This window comes from Gymnoscopelus braueri (genome assembly GCF_963280865.1).
Source record: "Gymnoscopelus braueri genome assembly, chromosome: 5".
In the NCBI taxonomy this organism is placed as follows: Eukaryota; Metazoa; Chordata; class Actinopteri; order Myctophiformes; family Myctophidae; genus Gymnoscopelus; species Gymnoscopelus braueri.
The window spans coordinates 22,154,913-22,169,445 of record NC_137606.1 but is presented as its reverse complement, the minus strand read 5'-3'; the positions used below and the strand labels follow the sequence as shown (position 1 = coordinate 22,169,445).

Below are 14,533 nucleotides of genomic sequence, written 5' to 3'. Positions count from 1 at the left end.
CATCTCTGGGTCTGGCTATGAGAACATTCCCATATATGTAGAATATTCTGGTGCGCAGCCGTGGGCAGTCAAACCTTACTGATGTCACTGATGATGTCACATTCTGACCAGGGGTAGAAGCTAGACTTCAAGGCCGATTTGTGGTCTGAAAACAAAACCTTTCAACCTGAATACCTATTGTAGATGAAATCACAGGCCAACGATAACATTTTTGAACAATATCAAGAGAGTTTTTATATTGCGATATATCGCAATATCGCAGAAGTGATATCCCTTAAATGGGGTTGGGGGAAACACGTCATATCGGTCACAAAACCCAGCATAATTGCAGCCAATGCCTCCTGCCTCATTATTGGCAAAGATAACTTGGCTGAACTGGCTGTTCATAATAATGACATGACAAGCCGTAGTTCCAACAAAATAAAATCAACATTTCCAGAACACAGAAGGACAGAACGTCTCATCAGTGGGACCACTGATGAGGGGGAAAGAAGAGACCATGCCCAGAGACTCTGGTGAGGGGCCATCTGGCCTGCTGCCCCCCACCAGTATAGAAGATCTCCTGCACTCCCTGGATCTTGCCAGTGCCACCAGCAGAGACAAGAAGGTGGTGACAGTGCAAGGAGAGAATGAAGATCAGGTGTCCCTTTCCGGTGGTGCAGGCCCTCCCCAGCCATGCTCGTCCAGCTCCGACAGAGAGCCGACAGACGAAGAGATTCTGTCCAATGAGATGATCAAGAATCTGGACACTGGAGAGGAGATACCCCTGATCCAGGCGGTGGAGAATCTCCCTTCAGGAATCCACCCGCTGACCCTGCATATCATGAAGAGGACCAAGGAATACAGCACCAATGACGTACACCACTCAGACGATGATAAGGCGGCACAGACAGACACAGATGGAAGTAAGCTAACACAGCAGTTGAAGAAGACAGTGGCGAAGTCTGTGAAGGGCGCCAAGCATCTGGCTGAGAAGTGTGGAGATAAGGTCGTCACTATGGTGAAGAGTGTTCGCAGTGATACATTCCAATCGCAGCGACACCAACAACAACAGTCAGAAGATGATGATGGCAAGGTGGAATCTCCGGTAACATACACGGATGGAGGAACATTTAAACAGAAAACAACCCAGATGAAGAAGTTCATAGGAAAGTCTGTGGACAAGGCCAAGCATCTGACTGAGAAGTACGGAGAGAAGGCCATCAACAAGGTGAAGGGTTTTCGCAGTGACGCAGCCCAATCACCCCAAGAACAAGAACAATATCAAGAACATCAAGAACATCAAGACGAACATGAAGAAGAGCAAGAAAAAGAACAGCAACATACAGATGAAAATGTACACAAGGCGGTGATTCCACTGACGGACACAGACGGAGGGAAACTCAAACAGAAAACAACAACGGTGAGGAAGTTCATAGGGAAGTCTGTGAAGAAGGCCAAGCATCTGACTGAAAAGTATGGAGAGAAGGCCATCAACAAGGTGAAGAGTTTTCGTGATGACGCATCCCAATCAACCCAAGAATCAAAACAATATCAGGAACAAGAAGAACAAGATGAACAATACGAGCAAGAAGAACATCAACATACACATGGTGAAGAACAAGATGAACAATACAAGCAAGAAGAACAACAACATACACATGGTGATGATCACGAGGTGGAATCTCCGGTGACAGACACAGATGGAGGGAAACTCAAACAGAAAACAACAACGGTGAAGAAGTTCATCGGAAAGTCTGTGAAGAAGGCCAAGCATCTGACTGAGAAGTATGGAGAGAAGGCCATCAATAAGATGAAGAGGTTCCGCGGTGACGCAGCCCAGTCACCCCAAGAACAAGAACTAGAAGAACAGGAAGTAAATGAAGAGGAACAACAACAATCAGATGATGATGACCAGGCAGAGGTGTCAGCGACAGACTCAGACGGAGGAAGCCAACGTGAGAAGTCCGCAGGGAAGCCTGGGAACAAGCATCTGGCCGAGGAGTATGAACAGAAGTCTGCCAATAAGGTGAAGCGTGTTCACGATGATGCAGCCCAGTCAGGAGATGATGAAGAACAAGAACAACGACAATCAGATGATGACGATAAGGCGGTAGCTCCAGTGACGGACACAGACGGAGGAAAATTCAAACCAAAATCAACCCAGCTGAAGATGTTTATGGAGAAGTCAGTGACCGGCGCCAAGCACCTGGCTGAGAAGTATGGAGAGAAGTCCGCCGTCAATACGGCCCAGCTGAAGGAATTCCTGGGGAGGTCTGTGAAGGGAGCCAAGCAGCTGGCCGAGAAGTATGGAGAGAAGGCCGTCAGTAAGGTGAAGAGTGTTCACGAAGTGTTCCATCCCGACCAGGAGGATGAGGGAAAACCGTACGTTGGACCAGCCAAGTTCAAGGCATCGCACAGCTTCGAGGGTCCCTTCAAATTCGATCAGATGAAGGTCGTCCAGGACCTGAGTGGAGTGCACACAGGGGCTGTGTGGGCTATGAAGTTCTCTCTTTGTGGCAGGCTGTTGGCGACAGCCGGCCATGACAAAATGGTGCGCATCTGGGTCCTGAAGACTGCTTTTGACCACTTCAACAATATGAGGACAAATAACAACACAGAAGGTTGTGTGTCACCTTCGCCCTCTCAGAAAAGTTCATGCTTATCTAAATCGGACTTGGAAATTGTGGCCTGTACGCCAGAGGATCCTGACACAGAGGACAGGAACGCCCCCTTCTGTCAAGCCCCCTTCTGCGAGTACAAAGGTCATAAGTCTGACATCCTGGACCTCTCCTGGTCAAAGGACTATCTCCTGCTCTCCTCCTCCATGGATAAGACGGTTCGATTGTGGCACATATCCAGGAGAGAGTGTCAGTGGTGCTTCCCTCACAAGGATATTGTCACGGCCATCGCCTTCCATCCCAGGGAGCAACGCTTTTTCCTCAGCGGTTCTCTGGACGGAAAGCTGCGTATGTGGAACATCATTGACAAGAAGGTGGAGCTGTGGAACGAGGTGGACAGCCAGAAGTCACAGTTCATCACCGCCGCCAACTTCTGCGAAACAGGGAAGTACGCCATCGTTGGGACCCTCGACGGCCGCTGCATCCTTTACGACTCGGAGAACTTCAAATATCACACTCAGATTCTCGTGAGGTCCACCAGGGGCAGGAATACAGTTGGCCATAAGATCACCGGAATAGAGCCTCTCCCCGGAGAGAATAAGATTTTGGTGACATCCAACGACTCGCGCATTCGCCTGTACGACCTGCGGGACATGTCTCTGTCGATGAAGTACAAGGGATACGCCAACAGCAGCACTCGCCAGATCAAGGCCAGCTTTAGCCACGACTACTCGTTCATTGTTAGCGGCTCCGAGGACAAATATGTGTACATCTGGAGCACTTACCACAACTCAAGGAAACTCACCTCGGTGCGGCGGGACCGCAATGACTTCTGGGAAGGGATTAAAGCTCACAATATAGTGGTCACCTCAGCCATCTTTGCACCACACCCCGGCCTCATCGTCCCACAGGAAGCAGAATCTAAGAGCACATACTCTAAAGACTCTGAAACCGTTACGTCAGGGTCCCTGGAGACAACAGACCACACAGAGGTTCTAGTATCTGCTGACTACACTGGTGCCATTAAGGTTTTCATCAACGTCAAAGGGAGGGAGGTAGCGTTGAAACAGGACACATGGGACACTGAGGTGCCAGAACAAGAGGGGAGGACTCTCCAAGTGGAGGAACAGGAAGGTAGTTCAGCAGAGTAAGATGAAGGATTTGTTACCTAGGGCAGGAAGAACAAGAAAAACTGGATTCTAAACATTGGTATCTTTTTTCTTTTTTCAGCACAACGTCAACTATATGACCTGCCAATTATTTTTTCACTTTGACTTTGGTTTGGACCCAAAACATGCACGTGCACACGCACACGCACGCACACACACACACACACACACACACACACACACACACACACACACACACACACACACACACACACACACACACGTATTTGGAAAATTCTGTGTTAATAGAAAAAAATATGGAAACATAGGTTGCACATGTGAAGATATAATGGTAACATTGAAATCAATTCAAATATTCACTTATTTCCAACAAAAAGCAAGTGTAGCCAATAGGCATTTTTCTTTTTAGCTCTGCAATGTCAAATGATCATGCAAATTAACATGTTTACTGTCTCAGGAACACTCCATTCAGTCAAGCATAACAGCTAATACTGTTATATATGAGAATAAAATGAATTGTAAAATCAATTTCTTCAACTCAAATCTATTGATAAAGTTCAAGTTGTGGCAGGTGGAGTAGGTCTGTCTCAGAGCTATATAAGAAGTGGAGGAGGCATAGAGCAGTGGTTCTCAAACTTTTTCATGTCAAAGACCCCCAAATTGATATATATATACATTTGGCCGCGGACCCGCATCTGAAAATGTTTTGTGCCAGTGCCAATCAAAATTATTCAGAAATGTCCAAACATTTTTGATATTTTTCTAATATTTTCAAAGTCCTCGGAACCCACTTCAAGAACCAATAGCATAGAAAATCACCAGCCACTCATTTCAATGAAACGTACCCAGCACTCCCCCGGACGTATCTCTCTCCTTCCATAAGCGGGCCCATAGAGCATGTGCTTTAATGACACTGGTTCTCAACGTGGGGTCCAGGAATATTTGCAAGCAACTTTACAGGAAAACAAGCCCAAAGTCACTTATAAGTAGACCTTTCAACACTGACCAGCGCTGCCAGCTCTAACGCATGCGCACAACAATGTGCGCATCGGCTGATAGTTTGTGCTGAACTAAATGGCAACTTTTGCCAACAGACTGCCAGTCTGTTGTAGTCAGTTGTAATCTAATGTAGTCTGTTTGGTGCAGAGTCACCTTTAGTGTCAAAGTGTCCTTGAGCAATACATTAACCCCTAATTGCTCCTGATAAGCAGGTGCCTTGGTTTCCTCTCTTGCCGATGGGTGTGTGAAAGTGTGTGTGAATGTGTGTGTGAATGGGTGAATGTAACGCACATTGTAAAGTGCTTTGGATAAAGGCGCTATACTGTATACAGTATGTAAATGTACCATTTACCATTTACCATTTAAAAAGGTTGAGAATCACTGCTTCATGAGCGCCAAGGAGGCGCGGTTTTGACGTCAGGACGGGTTATGTAAAGTTCACCCCTGACTGCATTCCAACAGGCTTGCTTATCGGCCTGGATCTGCATAAACATGCTGCTTAGGTTCACTGTTGCCATGTCCGCTTATCATAAGTGACTTTGTCCTTGGTTTTTCTGTAAAGTGGCTTGTAAATATTGGTAGTTTGTGGGTTGCGATTTTTTTTGTCTTGTTTCTAAAGTGTAGTCGCTTATTTGGGCTTGCTTCCTAATGTTGTTTAAACCAGTGGTTCTCAAACATTTTCATGTCAAGGACCCCCACATTAATGGGCCAAATTGTCCGTGTATCCCCATCTGAAAACATTTTGTGCCAGGGACCCCAGGACCAGATTTGTGTTCTTTCATCTTTTTTTCCAAGATTTCTTTGAAAATAGCAGATGTACAAGCTTGACACGTTCTGGTTTAAAGTGCTCATGTGTTAGTCGCTTCTTTTTGGGCTTGTTTTCATAGACCTTGCTCAATTCTCTCGCAAGATCTGGCAACAGTGCTCAGGTTCAGCCTGCAGTGTAAACAACCAGTGACACACACACACACACACACACACACACACACAGAGCCACTGCGAGACTGCTATTAAAGGATTGTACAACAAGTCAAAGTGTGACATTATCCTGTGCAGAGAGTTATGGATCTGTCAGGTACATTGCTGCTAACAGGCCTGCTGTTGGCCCTGCTCTGGGTGTTTGCTGTGAAGAAGCGAAAACAGTACCGCCTGCCTCCTGGACCCACAGCACTTCCTCTCATTGGAAACCTGCACCAGCTGGACAAACGAGCCCCCTTTAAATCTCTGGCCAAGGTGAGCAGACACACTATGTAGACACATCCTGTAAATCAGTAATTAATGGGGAACACATTAGCCGTATCCTACATTATACTAGAAATGATGTTCTGTGTGCCTCTCTCTGACTCTGCATGTCTGTCTGTCTGTCTGTCTGTCTCTACTATTATGCCACCAAAATGTGGAATGCCCTACCACCAGCCATCAAAAAGTGTGACTCCCCAGTACTAAGAATACCTGCAATTTGCAAACTGGACCTAGACAAGTCTTCTAGCTTGCCAAAATAAATGACCCCCCACTGTTTTTCTGTAAATATACTTGTATTGCTCCTAGTATTGATGATCTCTTGTATAGTAGTGTATGTGTTTATAGGGCATAGCGGTGGCGGTGACCTCTGTACTTTTTTGCAAATTGTTAATAAAGTCTCTCTCTCTATCTCTCTCTCTCTCTCTCTCTCGCCGAAGAGGCTGTTGGCTCTGTCACATGACTCCATTTCACCAATTTTACCATTTACCATTTATGCCAGTCACACAGCACTCAGGTGACACGAGTTTAATAGAAAAAACAATAGTTATATTAAGAACTTCCTGCTTTGTCAGCCTTAATGTGTTGCCCCCTGTCCCACACTCTGACAGTATAGCCACTGCTGCCCCGATACTTTTACTTGAGTCGGCACTTGTCACGGCATGCGTCACAACGTGACACGTTTGTAGCATATGCTTAGAGTGGGCAAAGCATAGGTAGGTAGTAAAAAATAGTAGGTGAAAAGTGGAGGAATAAATTATATTGATGGCAACATTAAATTAAATAGACAAGAGACATGATTGAAGCAAAAATATACTGTGTATTTGGTCAAAATAAAAATAAAACAAAACATACAACAGTTCATTAACTTTCAGCAAAGTATATTCGTCAAGGTATCAACAAGTTCAGAGTTCTTAAGCAGGCAGATAATTGTCAATGGTCAGAGGGTAATGGCAGTGTGAGGGCAGTGTATTGTGTAGTGTTACTTGGGGGGAAATGTGTGTGAGGCTGCTGCTCTGTTTGGCCTACCCGTCCTGGTAGGACAAACTTCATTCAGTTGGGTTCAGCTTAGTTGGCTCGCCATCGTGATCCTTGTTCTATTATGTGGAAAAGAAACCTGGCCTGGATACATACAAAGGCCAAATTAATATCAAATAAAATAAAAACAGCAGATCTACAAGATCACAGATTAACTAAAAAACTGCTTACTGTATCTACAAGCATAACTTTCAATATAATTACATTAGAACAAACATTTCAAATAAAACAAAACAAAACAAACATTTGAACCAAGAACAAACATTTCACTCACCAATTCAATCAGTTTCATATAGTCATAGCTAGCAGGTTGTGCCAGCAGCCAGTTTGCGATCAGTGTGGTTGGAATTCTAAAAGCCATAATAAGTGTTTTAGTCAGTTGATCAAAAGTAACAAGTTGAAAAATGTGAGTATTGTTTAGAAATGAGTACAGACCTGCAGCAGCCTCAGAGTGGTGTGCACCTCACTCTGCTACTGCAGACTGCCTCTGTTTTATAGGGTGTGGCTGTGATTGCAATTGCAAGCACTGGTGTGACTGACTGATTGACTGACTGATTGAGTGAGACTGAGTGTGTGTGTGTGTGACTGTGTGTGTGTGTCTCTGTCAGTGACACACAGACAGCAGTGACACAAATCTTTTGAAAACCTTTTGAAACCTGGGTTACATCCTCCCCCCCTAAATCCATGCACGTCCCGTTGCATGTTACATTACATGGATTTGTGGGTTGGGAAAAGACTTAGGCACACCCTTCTCACTTAAAGCATCAGTGTATGCTGTAGATAAACTTTGAAATAAAGATTGTACAACATTAATCAAAGGGTTGCCCAACTTAGAATATTGAAACCTTTTAGGCTCTTCTCTGCGTCTACTTGAACGCCTGAGTGAACTTCCAGCTTCAGGTTGATTTGTAATGACAGGTTCAGTGGATTGGTCAATTTCAGGTTTGTTAGATATTGCTCCATCCGGTAAGTTTCCGTCCGGTAAGTTTCCTTCTGGTTGTGTATTGATAGGTAGGATTTCCTCCACAATTTCAGGTAGATTGGTCCTTCCATCAGTGGTTTCAGGTAAGTATTCTATTTCAACAGGTTCAGGTAAGTGTTCCATTTCAGCGGATTCAGGTAAGTGTTCCATTTCAGCGGATTCAGGTAAGTGTTCCATTTCAGCGGATTCAGGTAAGTCCTCCACATTGCTGTGTTCAGAACATTGCTCCTCAACAGTTTTGTTTGTCTGCATCTCACCTCCAGTATTAAGGTTGTGGTCCACAGTAAGCTTAACTGTTGGCTGAACATGGCTTGGTAAGACCCAATAATGTGAATCCTCCTCTGCTGGAAAGTCTACATCAACAGCATCAGTTTCATTGTCACCGGGGTGATGACGGGTTCGTGGCCTACGGACAGAGATGGGCTGAGGGCATTCTTCCCCTGATGTCATGGGAAGAAACCCACAAGGAAGGAGAAGATCTCTATGTAATGTGCGTTTAGGCCCATTTTTGTTCTCTGGCCTTACAGTGTATACTGGAAGATCCCCTGCACGATTAATTACAACATAGATATCTGCTTCCCATTTGTCCGCAAGTTTGTGTTTTCCACGAATGCGCACGTTTCTGACTAGGACTCTGTCCCCTACCTCAAGTTCTGAGGTAGTTATCCTTTTGTCAAAACGAACTTTGTTCCTTTCCGCTGATTTCAGAGCATTTTGAGAAGCTAATTGGTAGCTCTCTTCCAATCGGGATTTGAGATTTTGTACGTATTGAGAATGAGATTTCGGCTGATCTCCTCTCACAGGTAAGTTGAAAGCTAGATCAACTGGCAGTCGAGGTGAACGTCCAAACATGAGTTCATACGGAGTGAATCCGGTTACTTCATTGCGGGTGCAATTGTAAGCATGAACTAAGGGCTTCACATATTCTCGCCATTTTGATTTTTGCTTGTTTTCCAGGGTTCCCAACATATTGAGCAATGTCCGATTAAACCTTTCAACAGGATTTCCCCGTGGATGGTACGGAGTTGTTCGACATTTTTGGATTCCTGAAAATTCACATAATTCCTTGATCAACTTAGATTCAAAATCAGGTCCTTGGTCAGTGTGCAGACGTTCAGGTATGCCATAATAGACAATGAAGTTATCCCACAAGCATTTAGCTACTGTCTTAGCTTTCTGGTTGGGAGTGGGAATAGCAATGGCAAACTTGGTGAAGTGGTCCGTTAGTACAAGGATATCCTTTGTATTGCTTGTATCTGGTTCAAGACTAAGGAAATCCATGCACACTAATTCAAGTGGGCGTGTTGCTCTTATGTTCACCAAGGGTGCGGCTTTCTCAGGAAGAGCTTTTCTGCGTATACAGCGATCACATGTCTTGATTTTGTGCTCTACAGCTGCAGACAATTTGGGCCAATAGAACCTTGAACGGACAAGATCAAGAGTTCTTTCTATGCCCATGTGACCCATGTCATTATGTAAGCTTTGCAAGACAGTTGCACGCAGCTCTTCTGGTAAAACAAGTTGATATGAGATTTGTTCATTCTCTTGTCTCCTTCGGTACAGGATATCATTCTGCAACTCCAATTTATTCAACTCTCTCAGAAGAAGTGGAAGGTCAGGAAGCTCCTTCCTTACAGTTGGAAGAACCTTTTCTCCTGTTTCCAATTGGAAAATGACCTCACGAAGGCTTGGATCAGCCCTCTGCTTCTCTTTAAGATCGAGATGGGATAGAGAAGGAATGACAGGTAAGCCATGTTGATCCTCTTCGACATAGCTGTCAGGAATTGCATCAGCAGAAAGTGCCAAAGACTCCACAAGAGTAAGGTCATGGGGGTCATTGTGTGTTCTGACCAAGCTACTCTGACAGATGGCAGTGACGACATCGGAGGAGACATCCTCAATGGAGCCATCAGCCAAGTGTTGTTGGGTAAACCGGCTAATGCGATCCTTCTCTTTCTCAGACTGGCCATCATCTAGATACATTTCATGTGGTCGCCTGGAGAGACCATCGGCATCCAGATTTTGTTTACCAGCCCGGTACTGAAGCTTGAAGGAGAAAGTGGACAAAGCAGCCAACCATCTGTAACTGGTTGCGTCTAACTTTGCAGAAGTAAGTATGTAGGTAAGGGGATTACTGTCAGTGACTACAGTAAAATGACACCCATACAAGTAATCGTGGAATTTTTCGGTTACACTCCATTTGAGTGCAAGAAATTCTAACTTATGGGCGGGATATCTGGATTCACTGTTGGACAGACCTCGACTGGCAAAGGCAATAGCTCTCAGTTTCCCATCCTGTTCCTGATATAGAGCGGCTCCGAGTCCAGTGGTACTGGCATCGGTATGCAAGATGTAGGGTTTCTTGGGGTCTGCAAAACCAAGAACAGGGGCAGTGGTAAGTGTTGCTATGAGTCTCTCGAAAGCATCTTGACAGTCAGGTGTCCATCGACCCCCAAAAGGCTGTTTTGGATTGTGATATTGATCACATGTTCCTTTACCCTTTGTTGGTTTGCGTGATGGTGGATATCCTCGAGTGAGTTCGTTTAGGGGCTTCACTATGTCAGCGTAGCTCTTTATAAAACGACGATAGTAGCCCGAGAATCCTAGAAAAGATCTTAATTCTTTCAGGTTCTTAGGAATTGGCCAGGATTTTAATGCATTTACTTTTTCTAAAGTAAATTGTAACCCAGGTTTCAAAAGGTTTTCAGTGCTTGATTTGAAATCTGGATACTACCAGATCGAAATGGATGAAGCTGACAAGGCTAAAACGGCTTTTGTTACACCACTTGGATTCTGGGAGTGGAACCGTATGCCACAGGGAATAACTAATGCACCTAGTACATTTCAGAGATTGATGGAGAGATGCATGGGAGACATACACTTAAAGGAAGTTCTTGTATTCTTGGATGATCTAATCATTTATTCCGACACACTGGAGGAACACGAAATCCGGCTGATGAGGGTACTCAACCGTTTAAAGGAATATGGATTAAAACTGTCACCTGAAAAGTGCAAATTCTTCCAGACCTCAGTTCGATACTTAGGACATATCGTATCTGAAGATGGAGTGGAAACAGACCCAGAAAAAGTAAATGCATTAAAATCCTGGCCAATTCCTAAGAACCTGAAAGAATTAAGATCTTTTCTAGGATTCTCGGGCTACTATCGTCGTTTTATAAAGAGCTACGCTGACATAGTGAAGCCCCTAAACGAACTCACTCGAGGATATCCACCATCACGCAAACCAACAAAGGGTAAAGGAACATGTGATCAATATCACAATCCAAAACAGCCTTTTGGGGGTCGATGGACACCTGACTGTCAAGATGCTTTCGAGAGACTCATAGCAACACTTACCACTGCCCCTGTTCTTGGCTTTGACAAACGGCAGAAAGATATGGTCAAACACAAGTTCAATATTTCCCCGTGTAAGAATATAATGGGAAGATGTTGACATTTGCAAGAAATTCTAACTTATGGGCGGGATATCTGGATTCACTGTTGGACAGACCTCGACTGGCAAAGGCAATAGCTCTCAGTTTCCCATCCTGTTCCTGATATAGAGCGGCTCCGAGTCCAGTGGTACTGGCATCGGTATGCAAGATGTAGGGTTTCTTGGGGTCTGCAAAACCAAGAACAGGGGCAGTGGTAAGTGTTGCTATGAGTCTCTCGAAAGCATCTTGACAGTCAGGTGTCCATCGACCCCCAAAAGGCTGTTTTGGATTGTGATATTGATCACATGTTCCTTTACCCTTTGTTGGTTTGCGTGATGGTGGATATCCTCGAGTGAGTTCGTTTAGGGGCTTCACTATGTCAGCGTAGCTCTTTATAAAACGACGATAGTAGCCCGAGAATCCTAGAAAAGATCTTAATTCTTTCAGGTTCTTAGGAATTGGCCAGGATTTTAATGCATTTACTTTTTCTGGGTCTGTTTCCACTCCATCTTCAGATACGATATGTCCTAAGTATCGAACTGAGGTCTGGAAGAATTTGCACTTTTCAGGTGACAGTTTTAATCCATATTCCTTTAAACGGTTGAGTACCCTCATCAGCCGGATTTCGTGTTCCTCCAGTGTGTCGGAATAAATGATTAGATCATCCAAGAATACAAGAACTTCCTTTAAGTGTATGTCTCCCATGCATCTCTCCATCAATCTCTGAAATGTACTAGGTGCATTAGTTATTCCCTGTGGCATACGGTTCCACTCCCAGAATCCAAGTGGTGTAACAAAAGCCGTTTTAGCCTTGTCAGCTTCATCCATTTCGATCTGGTAGTATCCAGATTTCAAATCAAGCACTGAAAACCATTTGGACCCTGTTAGTGCGGAAAAGGTATCTTCAAGATTAGGTAGCGCATAAGCATCCTTCACTGTTTGAAGATTGAGTTTCCGGTAGTCTATGCACAAACGTACATCGTTGTTTCGTTTCCGAACAACCACAATGGGTGAAGAAAAGGGTGATTCGGACTCTCTGATAACACCGGCCTCCAGTAAGTCGTGAAGATGTTTACGTACTGCCTCGATATCTTGAGGATGAATAGGCCTGGCACGATGTTTAAAGGGAGTTTCATCATGCAGTTTAATGTGATGTTTCACCTTGTCTGTGCACCCAAAGTCTAAATCATGCAAAGCGAAAACCTCAGGCATTGCACGAAGCTTGTTGGTTATATGCTCTTTCCATTCTTCTGACACTGGGGAATCACCAAAGTTAATGTTCAGGTTCGATATCTGACTTACAGAGACTGGGGAAGTTTTTACATTGTGTTGTGAAAGAATGCAATAGAAAGCGCCCAGCTCTGCAATGACACAGAGTGGTGGAATGGTAATGTCTTGATCAGTTTCATTTGTAATCATCACAGGAACTTTGTAAGGTGCATTTGAAGGAAGAGTGCTGAGACAACTCTTGACACATAGGCCACCAGGTAGGTATGACTGGGTGGGATGCTCTACTATCACCCAGCGGTCTCCAGATGGACTATGGACCTTAGCTGAACCTTCAAGAATGACACTGTGGCATGCAGGAATGATGGTAGGTGTCTTGCTAAGCATCCTCACAACTCCAACACTTCCATCTCGGTTCTGTTGTTGACGTAACTCAAGTGTTTTGAGTACTGCTCGGTATCCATACTGACTGGGTTGATGACGTATGGTCTTGAAACCAAAGTATTGGTCAAAGAGGACATCAAGTGTATTGGTTCCTATTAGAACTGGAGATGGAGTTTCAAATGGAACTACAAGTGCAAGGGTTGGTATGTCAATGTCTGTTCCCACAAAGTCTTTGGGAAAACGAATGGTCATTTCCACATAACCCAAATATGGAATAGCCTGTCCTGCTGCACCCTCAACCTCCAACAGATTACCAAGAGGTTTGATTGGTTGATCAGACAGGTTCTGCTTATAAAAGGACATTGGAACTGTGGTTACCTGAGAACCAGTATCCATAAGACAGTTGAAATCAATGCCAGCAATGTTGACTATTGCTGTGCATGTGGAACCGACTAGTCCTTTTGGCAGCTTAATGACTGAATTCTTTGCACTTGACATGTTAAGTAGTTTTGCACTCTGCTTGTGTTTAGGTTTAGGACATCCTTTATCGGTTACAGTCCCCGTTCGTCCCACAACAGGAACTGTTTCTAGTTTAAACGGTCCGGGTTTTGTCTCTCCCATTTCTCACACTTGGAATTGAATAGTTTCCTTTTTTCCGCCACTAATGTAGGATTGGGTTCATTGTCACACTGTGGTTTAATATGACCATCCTCTCCACATCGGAAGCAGTATCCGGGTTTTGGTCTGAGGGTTGTGTGTGTCTGTGGGGATTGCACAGGTTGTTTAGCAGTTGCATGGGATTTCTTTTTATCAAAAGCTTTACTGTTACTAGCTGACCTTGGAGAGAAGGAATTTGTCACTCTCTGCTGGTTAGCTGTTAGAGATGCTAGTTGGGTTTGAATCTCTGCCATTTGCTTTGTGAGTGCTTTGAGTGTAGCAGACATTCCTTGTTCCTCTGTATCACTGGAGGAAACTTGCCAGTTAGATGTCACTTTCTGTTTCGTAGTTCCCAGATGCCGTTTCATGCGCATTGACTTTGCTGCTTCGCGATCCTCTTCTGTACGCAAAAGCAAGAGCAACTCAGAAAAGGATGGAGGATCCACCTTCTTGTGTTTGAGTTGAAGCTCTGAGAGAAGGGCATTATCCCAGCATCCTCTACAGAATTGTTTTAGAAGATGTTTATCTACTTCTTCGACAGGAATGCCACCTCTTTTGACAGTGAGGTTTAAGACTACATGAAGACGTTGCAGGTAAGCAGATGGTTTTTCAACTGCATCTTGAACAGTATCCATGAATTTAGCATACAAGTCATCACCATCTTGGACTGTGCCGAAAGCAGAATCAAGCAGTTGCAGATAAATAGCAGGCAAAGTGTCTGGATTCAAGTGCCTCACCATATCTACAGCTGGAGGAAGAAGGCTTTCAAGGATCTTTCTGGATCTCAGAAGATCAGACACAGCAGGATCTGTCATGATTAAATCAACACTGGATCTCCAAGTG

General features: G+C 44.4%; 2 protein-coding genes across 3 annotated transcripts in view; both read left to right on the top strand.

Moving 5' to 3' along the window:
* Positions 1–499: 499 nt before the first annotated feature.
* LOC308085152 (WD repeat-containing protein 44-like) lies at positions 500–3,751 on the top strand (the record flags this gene model as incomplete). The annotated part of the gene is made up of 3 exons (XM_080428236.1): positions 500–883; positions 1,658–1,714; positions 2,234–3,751. 3 exons carry the CDS (start codon positions 500–502, stop codon positions 3,749–3,751), a joined length of 1,959 nt encoding a protein of 652 aa, XP_080284362.1.
* Positions 3,752–5,692: 1,941 nt separating this feature from the next.
* The window catches only part of cyp2y3 (cytochrome P450, family 2, subfamily Y, polypeptide 3), a 63,101-nt gene continuing 54,260 nt past the window's right edge, over positions 5,693–14,533 (top strand). For both annotated transcript variants that reach the window (XM_080429486.1, XM_080429485.1), the window contains exon 1: positions 5,693–5,962. In XM_080429486.1, coding sequence (XP_080285612.1) covers positions 5,792–5,962 — 171 coding nt within the window. In that variant the 5' untranslated portion in view covers positions 5,693–5,791. The remainder of the gene's footprint in view (positions 5,963–14,533) is intronic.